Source organism: Carlito syrichta, unplaced genomic scaffold, assembly GCF_000164805.1.
Source record: "Carlito syrichta isolate Samal-C Ts95f unplaced genomic scaffold, Tarsius_syrichta-2.0.1 Scaffold274131, whole genome shotgun sequence".
Taxonomy (NCBI): domain Eukaryota; kingdom Metazoa; phylum Chordata; class Mammalia; order Primates; family Tarsiidae; genus Carlito; species Carlito syrichta.
In genome coordinates, this window is record NW_007218227.1 from 30,946 (window position 1) to 49,475 (window position 18,530).

The 18,530-nt window shown below is 39.8% G+C and overlaps 1 protein-coding gene across 1 annotated transcript in view; it reads left to right on the forward strand.

The window, feature by feature from the left end:
* The first annotated feature begins 16,968 nt into the window (after positions 1-16,968).
* The window catches only part of TMEM156 (transmembrane protein 156), a 39,782-nt gene continuing 38,220 nt past the window's right edge, over positions 16,969-18,530 (forward strand). The window contains exon 1 of the mRNA XM_008052419.1: positions 16,969-17,165. Within this exon, the coding sequence (XP_008050610.1) occupies positions 17,078-17,165 (88 nt within the window). The 5' untranslated portion in view covers positions 16,969-17,077. The remainder of the gene's footprint in view (positions 17,166-18,530) is intronic.

The window sequence follows — 18,530 nt, forward strand, 5'->3', positions numbered from 1 at the left end:
GGGCTACCGCCGCCGGCGGTGTCTCTCCCACTCCTGCGTGGCGCGCGCCGACTGCCTGGTCCCGGGGAGTGAGTGGGTGGGGGAGGGCGGCCGGCAGCGACTAGGAAAGCTCTGTGTAGTGGGTTTGTGCCACCACAGTTATGATACTCAGCACGGTGGCCGTAGTCATTGTTTTCCAGTGGTGGGATAATAAGAATCTGAAAAAGTGGGTTCTGTATTCATTCCTCCAGCAAACATTGAATTACTATATGCTAGGTTGTGAGAATAGCAACTAATTTATTTAGTGCCTATATGCCAAACACTGAAGTGCTTACTTATGTTCACCCACCATCAGGATTAAGTCCCTGCCCCCAAGGACCTCATGGTGGATAAGGAAGGAAAGAAGGGGTTTCCTTACTTTGTCTGAGTGATGTGTAAAGGAAACGTCCATCTACTTTTTGTTCTCAAGGCAATGCATGTGTTCATTATTTGCAGATTCAGTGTTTGCTACTCTGAGCGAGCTGTATTTGTCTGTGATGGTTGTGGTCAGTCCCCCCGCCCCATGACATCTTCAGTGTGTCTCCGTAGTAAAAACCCCAGGCAGGCAAAGCAAGTGACCCAGAAGACTGATAATCAAATACCATAACCGAATTGTGGTAGCAGCCTAGGGTGGCTGGGAAATCTATTTAGGGATGTTTTGTGCACACCCACTTGGGGAAGTGGTTAGAAAAAGCAACATAATGTAAAACAATGAAGCATTGATAGGGACTGCAAGTTCAAAGGGAAGCAGATGGGACGAATTAATATTGTTACAATCAGGGAGGAGATAAATCACAAACTCCCCCAAGGAGGCCTCTAATCACACAGCACAGGATACATTTTTTTATCAGAGCTATGTGGAAGAGACACCCCCACGCCCTATGCAATGACACCTACACACATAGATAAAATTACAACATTAGCATTGTCTTTAAACATAAAAGAGAGTTATGGAGGAAAAAAACCAAACAAACCCATATCCTGAATGTTTGGAATTTGGTACTAAGTTTTAGCTTCATTTGATTTTTCAGTGTTAACATTTGTGCACATTAACAGCAAATGACTTTCTTCTCATAATTTTTTTCCCCCTCCTTCTCATAGTTACTTGTTCAGTTTTTAAGTTTTAATTCGGCATTTTTCTTTTAGGTTTATAATAAGAAAGACTAGAAAAGCATTGCAATCCGATCAGATTACAATTACAATAAGAAATGAATCCTAATTTAAGAAATAGGGATTCCCACACATCATCTCTTTTTTTTTTTATGTTAAATATATTGTTTGATCTATCCTTTTTGATTGACTAATCTGTATTTTCCATCACCCAGTAAAAGCAATCAATAAAATATTCCTTGTGATCTGGCTCCCTCCTGCCACAGTTCCCACCACTGGCTCTCAAGTGCTCCCAGACACAGGACTCCATCCTCTTCCACCAACACGCCAAGCGCCGTCATATGTCTTTCTGTCTGGCAGGCTCTTAGCGATCCACACAACTGACTCCCTCTTCTATCATGTCATCATTCCTGACTATCCTATGTAAGTCTGCGACCCCTCTCCCTCATCCCTTCACTTCTAGAACTTAGCACTGCCTGACATACATCTGTTTGTTTCTCTGAGATCCCTCTGGAACATAAGTTCCATGAGAGCAAAACTCACTATTAAATCTCCAGGGCCTATTACTTAACCATGTCTGTCACATAGCAGATAATCAACAACTGTTTTTTGAATGAATGAATGGCTGTTCTAGGAGAGATAGCTTGCATTCCTTTTTGTAATGGCCAAAAGGCTTTCTTGCAATTTATCTTATAACTGAGTCATATGACTTAGACATATTAACAAGCCTACTTTTACCCTATATAAAATTTGAAATTGAAAAAGCTTCTTTTTCTCTAATTCTGGCAACTCTAAGGAGAAGGATTTGCAGAAATATTCACAGCCAAGAATTTATGCTGAGATCTTACAACTTGGCCGATAAATGGATCCATAAATGGATCATAGAATCAAAGTAATGATGGGTCAATAAATGCTGTGAAAGTTTCCAAATTTTTCCAGAGGAAACATATCAGTGATCAGAAGTAGAATAATGGAATCTAAAATGTGATCACTCTATTGATAATTTGCTAGATAGTGTCAGTATGAAGTCTATTGAGAATGCTCAAATAATTTTAATTGACAATGACAGGAAGGATCACAATTAATGTTTTAATCTGGTTAAAGTGTGGTACTGGTAGACAGTATTTAATCCTATTGTATAGATGCCCTTAATAAAGGAATGGTTTGACTTTTCATTTTCTGCTCTGCTTACTGGGTGTGGTAGGGAGGATTAAAGGATTAAACTATGATTGTATACAGTATATGTGGATCCCAGGAGTGTAATCTCTTTTACAGGATTTAGGATTTCATTTAGCAGTATTTCTGCTATCCAAGTTTTGGCATGAACAGCTTTGTTAAAACACAGAGCTATATAAGTTATGACTAGATCATACCCCTGGAAGGAGAATCTCCAGGTCAGGAGAGACAAGGAACCAAGTAAACTCAACTAAGAACTTGTCCTCTTGAAGTTCACCTCAGATTCTCACTTCAATTTCTCTTGGTTTTCCAGGGAAATATGTTCCCCTCTTCAACTTGGCCCAAATACAAAAAAAGAAAAGAAATTTTCCTTGCTCTCATTACCACAGCTAAGCCAATCTAGAATTTTCAAAATGAACTTTACAAAAATCTAAAGGAGAATAAAAATGAAATTATTATGGAAATATAAGGAACACCAATAACTTTATTTATTGGTTCAGCTTCTATCCTTCCAGGAACAACCCCATCCGTTTCCTTCCCTCTAGGCTCTTTTACTTTCTCCACCTGGTAGGGTCATTTTCTGTCTTTCACACTGGAGCCACAAGCTTGACCCAATCACAACAAGGATAAAAGGATTCCTCCCCACCCCCCCATTCTCTTATCATTCTTACTTCTGGTGAGAGGGGTAGCATAGACCCAGTTAAATGACAGGACTGTGGTGACTGACACATGCTCCTTGGAGGGGGACTCCGCCTTGACCTTGATGTTGAGAAGGTTATTCTGAGCCCACTGTTAGACCACTCCTTGTAGTCTCCAGGGCAGGCCCGTAAGCACTGCCCAACGCGGAGCTGGGGACATGGGAAGGAATGTGCATTCCTTCGAGAGGATATTTCCATTCACCCATTCATAACTAGGTCTTCTGTAACCAGGGCACGGTTCCTGACTGGAAAAAAGGTTTTTGGGAAACGACTTCCCATACTTCCCACCAGTCTCCCTGACCTTTCTAAAATACAAACCTAATTCTGTTCGTACCCCAAGACCTTGCTTACCGTGCTTTAGTACTCTCTTGCCTTCAAGGTAAAGTTCAAACACCTCAGCATAGTTGTAAGGCCCTTCATAATCTAACTCCTGTCTGCCTCTGTAGCCCTGGGCCCATTCTGAGCTATTTGCAAAATCCAGAACGTATAATTTCACCCACAGTTTATTTTAAAGATGTGAGGTACAATTCAGGGTTAGGTATGCAAATGTTTATTATGCAGGTACACTTGTTTATGAGATGTACCCCACCCCCCCACTCCAGGCAGTTTCCCACTACTGCCAATCCTGCCCCTGCCCTCCCCTGACTTTCAAATTCATTTTCTCCATCTGGAATACTTTCCTTTCATAATTGCTAGTCCTCAAGATTCAGCTCCAGGGTCACCTCCTCTGGCAATCTTTATCTTGAATTTTCCAGGCTGAGTGTGTTCTTCCTCTGTGCTCCCTTGATACACTGGGTGCCTCTTGATTGTAGCAGTTCTGTGATGGGCCATGAACATTGACTTACTTTTCTGTCTCCCTGACTAGCTGAGAGGTATTTGATGGCAGGCACTCAGAAATATTTTCTGAATGAATGAATGAATTGAATGAATGAATGAAAAACACCCCTTGCCTACAAAGCCTTGAGAAACAGCAACTTATTGAACTCTGGCTACTTTTTTCTCTGAGTGTTTACAAAATGTACAGACAGGACTTTTCCTCTAATGTATAGTGTTATGCCACCATTTTCGTAAATCTTTAGGTCATTAATTTAAGATTCCAGAATCTTACAAGGGCAAGAAAATTAAGCACTTGTACCTATTTTCATTCGTTAAACAAAATTTTTTTTACCGAGCTCGGTGGCTCAAACTTGTAATCCCAGCTCTTTAGGAGGCTGAGGAGAGAAGATTGCCTGAGCCCAGGGGTTCGAGACCAGCCTGGGCAATTTAGTGAGACTTCACAATACATCAAAAAAATTAGCCAGGCATGGTGGCACATGCCTGTATTTTCGGCTACTTGGAAGGCTGAGGCAGAAGGATCGCTTGAGACCAGCAAGTCGACACTGGGGTGGCCATGTGCGTGTCACTGCACTGCAGTCTGGGTGACAGAGTGAGACTCTGACTCAAAAAAAAAAAAAAGAAAAATTCTTTCATAGGGATTGGCAGTAGTGGGAAATTGCCAGGGGAGAGCAGGGGCAGGATTGGCAGTAGTAGGAAACTACCTGGGGTGGGAGGGGGAGGCACGTTTCATCAAAAAGGGTACCTGTATAATGAACATTTGTATACCTAACCCTGAATTGTACCCCACAATCTTTAAAATTAAAAATAGAAATATCACAAAATTATCTTATAAAAATACAGAGCATATAGCTAAAGTAATGTAAAAATATTATCAAGATGTCTAATATTTAATAAAAATATTATTGTTATGAAAAAATTCTTTCATATTTCCATGCAGTTAAAAAATTTTTCTAGTATCTCAGTGTACTTACTTTATATTAAAAAATAACAGTTGCAAGACTACTAATTGATGCTAATTTCTCATGAATTAAAAAATGTTCCAAGATGTTGCTTTGTATTTATTTATTTATTTTTATTTTTATTTTTTGAGTTGGAGTCTCACTCTGTCGCCCAGGCTGGAGTACTTTGGCATGCTCACGGCCACCACAGCCTTGACCCACTGGGCTCAAGGGATCCTTCCGCCTCAGCCTTCCAAGTAGCTGGAACTACAGACATGCACCATCATGCCCAGCTAATTTTTTTATTTATTGTAGAGATGAGGTCTCGCCAAGTTGTCCAGGTTGGTTCAAATCCATGGGCTCAGGCAATCCTCTCACTTTGGCCTTCCAAAATGCTGGGATTATAGACATGAGTTACTGCACCTGGCCACTTTGTATATTACTTCCGGATTCAGTAACAGACAAGGACCACTCAAGTTGACTTCTACTTTCATGTTCTTGGAGAACAAGTTCATGACCAACATGCAAGTATAAGCATTTAGGTTTGTTACTGTGCTGATGGCTTGCTTATAGAATACTCATTCAGCAATATTTATCAAACACTATGAAGAGGCCTATAGAATAGAAGATATTGTACTACTTGTTATGGGGGAGAGAATGAACAAAGATGAATCAGACAGGTACGTAAACTGAAAAGTTCTTATCAATCATTATGCCTCCTTCTCTACCTCCACTTTGTTCGTCTTTTTAAAGCATGTATCCACAAGAAACTCAAATGTGCTGAAAAGAAAAAAACAAGCAACTCCATTACAAAGTGGGCAAAAGATATGAATAGACACTTCTCAAAAGAAGACATATGAGCAACCAATGGATACATGAAAAAATGTTCAACCTCACTAGTCATCAAGTAGATGCAAATTAAAACTACACTGAGATACCACCTAACTCCAGTCAGAATGGCCATCATCAATAACTCAAAAAATAACAGATGCTGGAGAGGATGTAGCGAAAAGGGAACACTTCTACACTGCTGGTGGGAGTGTAAACTAGTACAGCCTCTGTGGAAATCCGTGTGGTGATTCCTAAAAGTTCTAAAAATTGACCTCCCACATGACCCCACAAACCTCCCACTGGGAAAATACCTGGAAGAACTCAGATCACTCTATGAAAAAGATACCTGCACACATATGTTTATCACAGCATTGTTCACAATAGCAAGATCATGGAACCAACCATACTGTCCATCAAAAGAAGACTGGATTAAAAAAATGTGGTACATATACACAATGGAATATTACACAGCCATAAAAAAGAACGAAATCATGAATTTCAAATCAACCTGGATGGAATTAGACTTTATAATACTGAGTGATCTTTCACAGAAACAAAGATCTGAGTATCACATGTTCTCACTCATAAGTGGACCTTGAACAACTACTGTAATACTATAAGAAAAGGACTGACAGTGGCAGGAAACTATGGGGGGCAGGGAGGGGCAGGGAGGTGGAATTAATGGTAGTCAATATCTGTCTGGGGAAGGGAGGGCCACACCTCATCAACAAGGGTACCTGCCCAATGAATATGTGTATACCTAACCTTTAACTGGGGTTAAAATAAAAAAATATATAATTAAAAAAAATAAAACACATATCCAATGTGTTCACACTTGTATTCTATATTCAGTGATGATACTTAGCACAGAATTCATGGGTAAGGATTCTGGCTGAGTAACGAGCACCTGAAATACAAAAACAATGAGTGAATCGAGGGTGGCACGCTTTATACACATCTAAAGACATTCAGAGACAATGGTCTAAGCAATACAAAGAGGAAAGAAACAAGCATTTTATTCTCTTCTGCTTGGCCCCCAAGAGAATCAAGGAAGAATATTACTTAGAGTCATACAGACTTTGCAGTCAGTGCCTTTTATCTGAGATTGGACTTACTGGGTCTGATACTTTCAGACTCTGATAAATTTATTTTACTCTGTCTCCTACAAGTTCAAAGGATTTTTTCTCTTTTCTTTTTTTGTCAGGGTCTCACTCTGTTGCCCAGGGTAGAGTACAGTGGCAAGATCACAACTCACTGCAGCCTCAACCTCCTGGGTTCAGGTGATCCCGAATAGTTGGGACTACAAGTGTGTGCCACCACACCTGGCTAATTTTTAAAATGTTTTGTAGAGATGAGGTATTATTATGTGACTTAGGCTGGGCTCAAGCAATCCTCCTGCCTTGGTCTCCCAAAATGCTAGGATTACAGGCAGGAGCTACCATGCCTGGCCTTCAAAGGTTGTTCTACTTACTATGACGAAGACTGTTTTGATTATGTTTTTCTGTCTCTTGATACATATAATTAATAACATAGTAAATGTAACTATGAAGTTGCCAGAAATTTTGTTCCCAGAGGCTGAAATTCTACAGTGGTCCTAGGAAATCATTCCAGGGTGGTTTTGCCTTGTTGGGCATACGTGCCTGACTTGTAGTCCTTTTAAGGCAAGTGGCTCCAACAGGTTCTTTCCTGCCTAGGCTGCTACCTCATTACAGCAGGTTTTGCTAGTGAAAACCAACTTCCTTTCCAGCCACAGGTGATTGGTGTAGGGACAGTGTTGGCAAGCAGCCCTGTGTGGGCTGGGTACCAGAAGGCCAGCCACTTGTGAGAAGGCCTGAGTGTGAAGGCCTGGGGTAAGCTCTGCCAGTTCTGAGGATTCTAAACCCCTGGGTGGCAGATCAAACCAGATTTTCCCCTCTGGGGAAGAAATGCTCTGAGTAAACAAAGAGAAGGCAGTTCATCGAAGTACAGCCTGTGGTCTGAGCAATGCTGAGCACGTTTTCTGGTTCTCTGAGGGGCTGGCTGGTTGACTGTACTTCCCAGGTGGGCCTGGCTGACTCGACCTGGCTGTGGAGGGGGTGACCTCCCGTGTGCCCTCATGCCCTGCAGTTCTTGGCAGGAACCTCACCTCACCAGCTGCAGGTGGGGAGGCAAGCAGAGACATTGCTGTTTTCTCCCATCAGCCTGTTCTGAGACTCTCTTTGTATTTCTCTTATATTTAAGTTCAAACTCCAGTGTAGGGGACAGCCACCAGTCTCAGAAACACCACAGCCCCTTTCTCAGTCATCTCTAAAACAGAAAAGAGAAGAGAGAACTGTGTTTATTGAGTTATAATTTACAGATAGCAAAATCTACCCTTTTAAATTTGCATTTCTAGAATTTTGACTAACATACGGTTGTATAATCACTATCATAATCAAGATATAATCCATAGCCGTCACCCTAAAAATTCTCTTGGGGCCCTTTGTCATCAGCTCCTCCCTGTATCTCCAGCCTCTGGCAACCACTGATCTATTTTCTGTCCCTGCAGTTTTGCCTTTTCCCAAGTGTCATCTTCATGACAAGACCTTCATTAACATCCTTATTTAAACCAACGTGTGCCCTGCCCAACTCGGCTAGCGCATCTCACCCTGTACTTTGCCTGATTCTTTTTTTCAGAATACTTAACGTGAACTGAAAATAAATTGTATTATTTGGTTGATGATTGTCACACATTTGAATGCACACTTCCGCTGAAATGGGACCTTGTCCGTTTGCGACATCTTTAGGCTTCAGGCAGCCCTGACATCTTGTGTTTGGTAAATATTTGTTGAATGAGCCACAGAATGAATGAGGGGATAGGAACTTCTGGGTACCCTCTCCATACTCAGGTAGACCTCATTAAAAAGAGATTGTGTTTCCCCCCCTAAAATGTGTTAATCTAAGTATTGCTGTGTTGCCAAAGTAGGTGGTTATCTGCCAGTAATGCAATTAAAAGTAATTAGACTGATCCGGATTATGGATTGTCTTTTAGATTCACTTTCTGGATGATTCGATTACCTAGGATAGAACTAGCCTGAAATGCGTAAAATGGAAATAACGATAGTAACTATTTCATAAGGCTGCTATAAGAATTAAATGACCTAATATAAGAGAAATGTTTCACGCGGTGGTTTTAGGAAAGCAAGAGCAACATAATCTTTTTTTTGAGTTGGAGTCTCACTTTTGTCACCCAGGCTGGAGTGCAGTGGCACTCTCATGGCCACCGCAGCCTTGACTTGCTGGGCTTAGGCGATCCTTACATCTCAGCCTTCCAAATAGCTAGAACTACAGATGCACACCACCACACCCGGCTAGTTTTTGTGATGTGTTGTAGAGATGAGGGCTCACCAAGTTGCCCAGGCTGGTCTCGAACCCCCAGGTTCAGGCAATCCTCTCAGCTCAGCCTCCCAAATTGCTGGGATTACAGGCTGAGCCACAGTGCCTGGCCGAGCAACATACTTTTTAGAAAATTAAAAGGGACACCCCAGGGACATCTGGCAATGTCAAGAGACATTTTGTTGTTGTTGTCAAAACCGGTGTTGGGAGACCAGGACGATGTCACACAGCCTATAATCCCAGAACTTTGGGAGGCTGAGGCAGGAGGATCGCTCGAGGTCAGGAGTTTAAGACCAGCATAGCGTGTTGCCTATAGTCCCAGCTACCCTGGAGCCTGAGGCTGCAGTGAGCTATGATCATGCCACTGAACTCCATCCTGGGGTGGGGAGGGCTGCTCCTGGCATCTGCTTTGGAACATCCTACAGTGTACAGGACAGTCATCACATCAGAGAATAATAACCCATCCCTAAATGTCAATAGTGCCACCAGTGAGAAACCCTGGATTAGTTCAGTGTTAGACACATGGTAAGAGCTAATTTGTGTTTGCTATTATTATTATTTTTATAAATGATCCTTTCAGATGACTGTCCTCACAAGCCTGAGGGTGGATGAATAATACAGTACTGGGTTGAGAGCATTATGTCTGAAGTTAGACTATCTGGGTTTGACACCTAGTTTTACCCTTTATGAATTATGTGATTTTTTTTGAGTATGTTACTTGTCTTCTCTATACTTCATATTCTTTGTTTATAAAATTGGAATAATAACAGCAATTCCCTCAGAGAGTTGCTGAGGGATTGAATAAAATAATCCACATAAAATACCAGACTCAGTGGCTCACACCTGTTAATCCCAGTACTTTGGGAGGTTGAGGTGAGAGGATTGCCTGGGCCTGGGGGTTTGAGACCAGCCTGGGATGGCCTAGCCAGGCATGGTGGTATTGCACCTGTACTTCCAGTTATTTGGAAAGCTGAAGCAGAAGGATCATCTGAGCCCAGGAGGTTGAGGCTGTGGTGGCCATGATCATGCTACTGCACTGGGTGACATTGTGAGACTCTGACTAAGAAAAAAAATCCACATAAAATATTCTACCTGTACAATAACCCCAAATTGTACTCCACATTTTTGAAATTAAAAAATAAAATAAAATAAAACATTCAACATCGTGCAGTAGCACATAATAAATATTCAGTAAATATCATTGGTCATCAATGCTGTTTTTGTTGACCCCAAAAAGATCTTTCCACAAAATATAGTGAAGGGATTGAGGACAGTTTCAACTAGGAAAAAATAATATATATTGGTCATATAAAGTATATACAGCTAGTGTATAATAGAGTATATTTCATATAATAACAGAGAACTACACAGAAGTTAAGTTTAAACTATTCTTATTAAGGCTGCTATTTATTATTTTCTAAAAAGTGCCTTGCTCTTGCTTTCTTGGTTGAGTAGCTCCTTGAAATAAAAAAAAATTTATTATTAAAAAAATTGGTACTAGCACACAGTATATTATTATTATTATTATTATTATTATTATTATTTGAGCTGGAGTCTCACTCTGTTGCCCAGGCTGGAGTGCAGAGGCTCAATCATGGTTATAGCAGCCTTGACCTGCTAGGGTCAGATGATCCTCCTGCCTCAACCTTCCATATAGCTGGGACAACAGGTGTGTGCCACCACACCCAGCTAATTTTTTTATTCATTGTAGACACAAGGTCTCACTATGTTCCCCAGACTGGTCTCAAACTCATGGGCTCAGGCAATCCCTTTGCTTCAGCTTCCCCAAATGCCGGGACGACAGATGTGAGTCACTGTGCCCGGCCATAATATACAATTATTTAATTAAGACCTTCAGTCTTGATTAGAAGTATAGACACATGCAAGTATTTTGAGACCCTAGATCTCAGATATGAAATATAAGACTTAGGAAACTTAAATATTAATACAGTAGCAACAAAATCTTGTGTTTTAGGTTTATTAATCCTTATTCCTTCATTGAAATAGAAGGAGAAGCTTGCAGTGGGTAACTGCAGATTTGTAGTCCTTTGTAGCTGTTCCTAGATTCTCTTTTTATAATCAAATATTTGTGACAGCGCTTTGAAATTTGTAAAATGAAACTATGGAAATGTAGCCCATCAGCACTGTCATCAACTCCTATAAGTTTTACGTTTGAGGAAGCCAAAATCAGGCTACAAGTAAATTTTGTATCGAGTCTATAATACTGAGTGATCTTTCACAGAAACAAAGAACTGAGTATCACATGTTCTCACTTATAAGCGGACCTCGAACAATTATTGTAATAGTTTATGAAAAGGTTTGGCAGTAGTGGGAAACTACCGAGAGCAGGGCGGAGAAGTGGGATTGGCAGTAGTAGGAATCTGCCTGGGGAAGGGGAGGCACACCATGTCAACAAGGGTACCTGCATAATGAACATTTGTATACCTAACCCTGAATTGTACCCCACATCTTTAAAAATAAATAAATAAATAAAAAGAGTAAGCAAGGCCAGCTGTGGTGGTTCAGACCTGTAATCCCAGCACTTTGGGACGACTGCTTGAGCCCAGGAGTTTGAGACCAGCCTGGGCAGCATAGCTAGGCCTTATCGCTACAAAAATAAAACATAAAAAATAAGCCAGACATGGTTTCTCAGGAGGCTGAGATGGAAGGCTCAGCTCCTCAGGAGGCTGAGATGAAGGATTGCCTTAGCTCAGGAGGATAAGGCTGCAGTGATCCATGATGGTGCCACTGCACTCCAGCCTGGGCAACAGAGTGAGACCCCAACTCAAAAAAGAAGAAAAAGAAGGAGGAGAAGAAGAAGAGGAAGAGGAGGAGGAGGAGGAGGAGGAGGAGAAGAAGAAACAATTAATGGTAAACTATAAATTAGTGTAACATTATACACACAATAAGGAACTGTGTTTCTCAGTGTAAAACTTTTAGATATATAAATTATCATTATTTTATAATCTGTTACAAAATAGTCTTGTGGGAAAAACCCCCATCATCTACAGAATGAAAAGGCAAATGACCACCTGGGAGAAACGTTTGCAAAGGATACATATTCCCAATAGAGAAAAACAAAAGACCTATACATCAACAGAAAAGATATGAATGCTCCAACAAAAGACATGAACGGGCAATTCACAAAAGAAGAAATTAAAATGGGCAGCAAATATAAACAATATTTAATTCTACTATCAAAGAAATGCACATTAAAACAACACTTTTTTTGTTTGTTTGAGGTTTTATGTTACCCAGGCTGGTCTCAAACTCCTGGGCTCAAGCAACCCTCTTCTTGTCTTGGTCTTCCACAGTGCTGATATTACCTGATATTACCCAGGTGTGAGCCGTGGCTCCCAGCCAAAACTTTTTTTTTTGTAATTGGCAAAGGTTAAAAGACTAAAATGGCTAGTGTTGAAGTTTGATGGTATACAAGCAGTCTCATACAGGTAGACACAATTTTACTGGCAGACAGTTGGCTATATGAATTAAGGACTTCAGAAATCTTGAGTTGCTTGTCTGAGTAGTTCTGTAATCAGACTTACACAAAGATTTACGTATGTGAATGTTTACATTCTGGTGCTATATAAAATTTTTAAAATGACATTATTAGAATATTGCTAAAGGAATTACAATCCATTTATGGACCATTAAAAATTGAATGTGATCTTTTAAAATAGCTGCTACTGTAGGCCAGGCTCAGTGACTCAGCCTGTAATCCCAGCACTTTGGGAGGCCAAGGCAAGTGGATTGCCTGAGCCTACGGGTTTGAGACCAGCCCGGGCAACTTGGTAAGACCTCGTCTCTACAATAAAATCAAAAATTAGTCGGGCGCAGTAGCACATGCCTGTAGTTCCGGCAACTTGGAAGGCTGAGGCAGAAGGATCGACTGAGCCCAGGAGGTCGAGGCTGTGGTGGCCGTGAGCATGCCACTGCACTCCAGCTTGGGCAACACAGTGAGACTCCAACGCCAAACATAAGTAAGTAAAAATAAAAATAAGAAATTGCTGCAGCGGCAGCGTTTTCAAATTTGGGCGAGAGGTGATGGTACAGGTAGCAGAGGTTGTGAGAAAGAGGAGCACAGATGGAAGGTGCTACATCAAAAGAAGAGTGCCAAGCAGCCAGGGAAATCCTTACTTCTCAAGTTCTGGGAGCCCCATGGCTTCTTCCAGCCCTCCTGGTAAATGTGTACATTTATGCTAACAGTTACCCAGAGTCATATACTTAAAAGTTTAGTGTTTGCTACTGCTCTGACCTTCATAGCATGTAAATCAAAGCCACAGATAGCATTGTTAAAGAAAGTTTATTGATTGGCCATCATGGTTCATGCTGGTAATCCCAGCAGTTTGGGAGGCCAAGACAGGAGGATTGCTCAAGCCTAGTGGTTCGAGACCATTCTAGGCAACATTATCAAGACCTTATCTTTACAAAAAAATAAAAATAAAATGAAAAAAGTAAGCTAGGCATGGTGGCACAGGTCTGTAGTTCCAATTACTTTGGAGACTGAGGTGGAAGGATTGCTTGAGCCCAGGAGTTTGAGGCTGTTGTAAGCCGTGATTGTGTCACTGCACTCCAGCCTGGGTGACAGTGAGACTCCCAACACACACACACATGAACACACACACACACACACACACACACACACACACACACATATGCACGCACAGACACACAGAAAGAAAAGGGAAAAAAAGCTTGTTACATAGCACTCAGTGCTTATCTTCTTCAGTTTTATGTTTCTGAGCTTTCCGTTGGTTTTCTATCTTTAAAATAAAACTAAAATTTAAATCAAAGATTAGTACAACCTATGTTTATTTCTGAGGCACTATCATTTTCAGTTAAATTATCTACAAGAATCTGTAACTTATTTCTTAAATTTTAGTGATTACTGATGTTTAAAATGCAAATATATAATGATGTATTTTATGTATTCAACAATTTCAGTTATAAAACATATAGTGGATGAATTATGACAAGTGGAAAAAGCAAAGTATCTTGAGATTTTAATTTTAACCTTTGTCATGGAAGATTTCACTCAGGGAGTATTTGGAAGTTGTCGTTGGCTATTGTTCTGCTAACACTTTAAGTAGTTAGTAACTGTAGGCATAATTATCAAAAGTATTTCTAAAAATTGGATTAGCAATATATAGAACAATTATGGGCAATAAAAGATTCCTGAAATATCTGAGGATATATCATAATTTTCTCATGATTTGCTAAATCAGAGATGACACCCTGATATTCAGCAAGTGGTCTACAGACTGACTGTGAGATACTGATTCCTATTGTGACTCTGGGATTTAGGGTCCCTGGATTGCTCTCCTGACATCCACTATCAGGATATCACCAGACCAGTGCAGAGCACACAGGTCAACCCATCAAAGACAAAGACCTCATGGAACTGCTAGATAAATTTGTCTTCCAGGTGTCCAAGTATAGGATTATGAATCTGAGGTCAGAGTGGCAGGTGTGTGTGTGGGGTGGGATTCAGGTCAGGAAAAAAAAACCCCTCATGAACCAATAAAATTTGATATGAACAAAAGAATTAATAAATGATCCAAAGTGTTATTGGAAAATGCACATAGAAAAGAATAGATACTAACAAAACTAATTTCAAAATTAATCAAAATTAAAAACTAGTTAATGAAACAATTAAAAACTAAAAATTAAAACCTAATTAATCAAAATTAAAGTAAAAAAAGCCAAAAGTGGTTTCAACCACCTTTTTTAGAAAATTGACCAGGAATTAAATTGAGTTAATAAAATTATATCCAGTCAGTACTTTCTTGATAAATTTGATTTCCATTGCTATAATTATGGTTGGAACGTTTGTATTGAAAAATAAGAGCCAGGGTTAAACAGGGTCAAAATGGGAAGAGGATTGTTCACTGATTGCTTAGTGAAACCTGTAAATGAGAACGAACTAAGCAACAGAACCTCCTACTCCCTCCACCAGCATCTCTCCTGAAATCATTGCCTGACCTGGATCCTGAAACCTTAAACCAGAATATGATGCAAACCTTGACTTGCAAAATTCCTCTCAAAGCCTCCTTTCCTTAGGTACTATTCTTAAAATAAGTGGTTTGAAGTCCTATTCCCACCCACCACTTTTTTTTTTTTTGAGTCAGAGTCTCACTCTGTCACTCTGTTGCCCAAGCTGAAGTGTAGTGGCACAATCATGGCTCACTGCAGCCTCAACCTCCTGAGCTCAGGCAATCCTTCTGCCTCAGCCTCCCGAGTAGCTAGGACTACAGGTGTGTGCTATGCTCAGAAAATTGTGATGAGCCCTTGATACGTTGCCTAGACTGGTCTGGAACTCCTGGGCTCAAGCAATCCTCCCACCTTAGCCTCCCAAAGTGTTAGGATTATAGGCATGAACCACCTACTTCCATTTTGACTGTTCTTAAACTCAGGTCCTATGGTCTCCTAAAGCCATGATTCCCATCTGCCAATCAAGTTGTACAATCAAAAGAAAAGACAACCAGGCTCGGTGGCTCAGTTTGTAATCCCGCGCCTTTGGGAGGCAGGGGTGAGTGGATTGCCTGAGCCCGCGGGTTCGAGACCCGTCTGGGCAGCAAGACCTCATCTCTACAATAAATCAAAAAATCAGCCGGGCGTGGTAGCTACTTGGAAGGCTGAGGCGGAAGGATCGCTGGAGCCCAGCAGGTCGAGGCTGCGGTGGCCGGGAGCGGCCACTGCACTCCAGTCTGGGTGACAGAGTGAGACTCCAACTCAGAAAAAAAAAGAAAAAGAAAAAAAGAAAAGACAGTTCACACTCACAGTATAGTCATAGTATGGCCTTTCCCCCTGCTTTCTACTTCCTATCTATCCATTGCTTCATAGAGACCAGGTTTGGATAGGTGGGAACAAAAAATAGGATCAATGGAAACAGATGAGAGGTGGGGGCACAGGAAGGAGTGAGCAGGGAGAAAAATGATAGGAGATATTTGGTACCATTAAAAAAAATAAATAGGCCAAGCACGGTGGTTCATGCCTGTAATCCAACATTTAGGGAGCTGAGGTAAAAGGATTGTTTGATCCCAGGAGTTCAAGACTAGCTTGGGCAACATAGGGAGACCTAGTCTCTACAAAAATTAGAAAAACTAGTCAGGTATGGTGGCTTGTGCCTCTAGTCTCAGCTACTCAGGAGGCTGAGGCAGAAGGATCACCTGAGCCCAGGAGGTCGAGGCTGCGGTGAGTCGCGATCATGCCACACTTCAACCAAGATGACAGAGTGAGACTCTGACCCAAAAAACAAAACCAACCAACCAACCAAAAAAACAAAAAACAAAAAACCACTCTAGAAAATGAGAACAATGGAAACGCTGGATTTTCTAAGTACAAATATTTATTTGCATAATATGTGCCTTATTGACCATAAATTTTCCCTATCCTTTATTTATATTCTAAGACAAAGTATTTTATTTCACTGAGATTATCATAAAGATCTTTTTTTTTTGAAATGGGAACTGAAAAATGTGGGTTCTGTAATGATAGTTACAGTGTTTATAGCCATAATGTTAATGAGTTCCATCCTACTGCTGGTATACAGTATTGTAAAATAGAACCAAAATTTTGCATGTGCCTTCATTTTTTTCCTTACATTTTGTACTGTTTAGAGTCTTCTAGACATACTGTTTTCTGAATGACAGAATTGAACACAGCACCTACCATTTAAAAGGGATCGAAATTCATTTAATAAGTAAATGATTGAATGATATTCATACAACCTAGCCGTGACTGACATTCACCGTTTTATTTTTGGTGATAGTATTGTAGGTTTATATTTATTCACACACATTGGTAAACATGGGAAGATAGCTTTGAATTTCTATAAGGACAAGACCCCTTTGCTTCTTGAGATCACTTATTTATCTTTCTTGTTTGGAAGAAAATTTGAAAGTGCTTATTAGAGGGTAGTTTATTTTAATAGAAGATGTCTCAAAAATGAAGTCTCAGTTCAAGGTCTCTTTTTTTTTTGAAGTCTTACCCAAAAGGAAGTGAGTATGAGGTGAATTGCATTAACGTGAAGTACCGCAGAGATGAAACTTAAAGCAGGAAGCAACATACCACCAATGTACTGGATGGGAACACGTTTGTACCATGTGAATAGATATGACAAAAACAGCCCTCCTTAAATTGTTTGTAGCAATAGTGATCACATTCATTTTAATTTTGCCGGAATATTTCAAGACACCAAAAGGTGAGTATATAATTGTAATCTAGTTTTTCTTTCTTAATTTTTAAAAATTATGTCAGTTAATAGTTACAGAAAAGATCTTTTTGGATACATGCTGCATGCTTGAAGTTCTAGGTCTGAAAAACTAGTAAAATAAAACAAGATTGCAATTTTAGTTAGCTGTTATATGGTACAATAGCCTTATTCATAGTACTTAATCATTGTAGCAAACATAAAGATGAAAATATTTAAAATCTGTAGCCTAGAATTCAAACACTGAGCTTACATCAATCTCATTATATGAGTTTGCTCTTTTAAACAGTTTTTTTCAAAACAGTTTTAAGTATACTTTTATATTCTGGAATTATTTAATAAAGAAAGTAACGTTAGGTTAAAAAATGGTGGAATTAGCCCCCACCACAATGTTACACAATTTACTGTTACCTTTTGAAAATAAAGTGTATTTAGATGTTTTGAAAATACAATTCAAATAAGGTGGGTGCAAATTGAAACAGATGTCTCTGAGGGTGTGTGTGTGTGTGTGTGGGTGGGTGTGTGCGTGTGTGTGTGTATTTGTGATTAGAGAAAAATTGAACAAAATTAACCCTGTGAACATTTTAGAAAATTGTGATGTGATTGCTGAAACCTAGATTAGGGAAATAAATAGATGTACATTTAAATTATTTTTATGTATTAGTAAAAGACTTTTAGATGTATTAGTGTGATTGTTTGGATGGTAATTGTGCTTCCTAGCATTTAATGAGAAGAAAAAAAGTAAAGAGAAAATGCTTTATTCTATCATTAAATAGTTATTACATGAATTGGATTAAAATCAGAGAAAAACTTATATTTGATGACTTGCCGCAATGAATATTTATTGTTGCATATATGTGATGCTAAGTAGCCAGATAAAAATATTTTTGCCAATTATATTTGATGACATATTCCAATGATTATTTAATGTTGAATATACATGATGCTAAGCAGCCAGATAAAAATATTTTTGCCAAATAAACACTATGACTGCAATTTAGTTTTCTGGCATTATGTTGCTTAGATTAAGTAATCATAGCATATATTTTTAATGCTTGATTTAACTGGGTGAAAATGTGTTATAAAGGGAATCATTAGAATAAAGATGATCTATTTTTAAGATATTGCGGGCTCAGAGTAAGCTCATTTGATAGTTATTCAGGGTAGGTCCCGTATACAATACCTAACACAAAAAATCAGGTTGGATCTAATAAAAGTCAGATAATCATCCCCAAAATGACTTAAACTATTTGATAACTAGTGTTTAGTGTTTTATAAGAACTGGTGACTTGGTAGCACGTGCCTGTAGTTCCGGCTACTTGGAAGACTGAGGCAGAAGGATCACCAGAGCCCAGC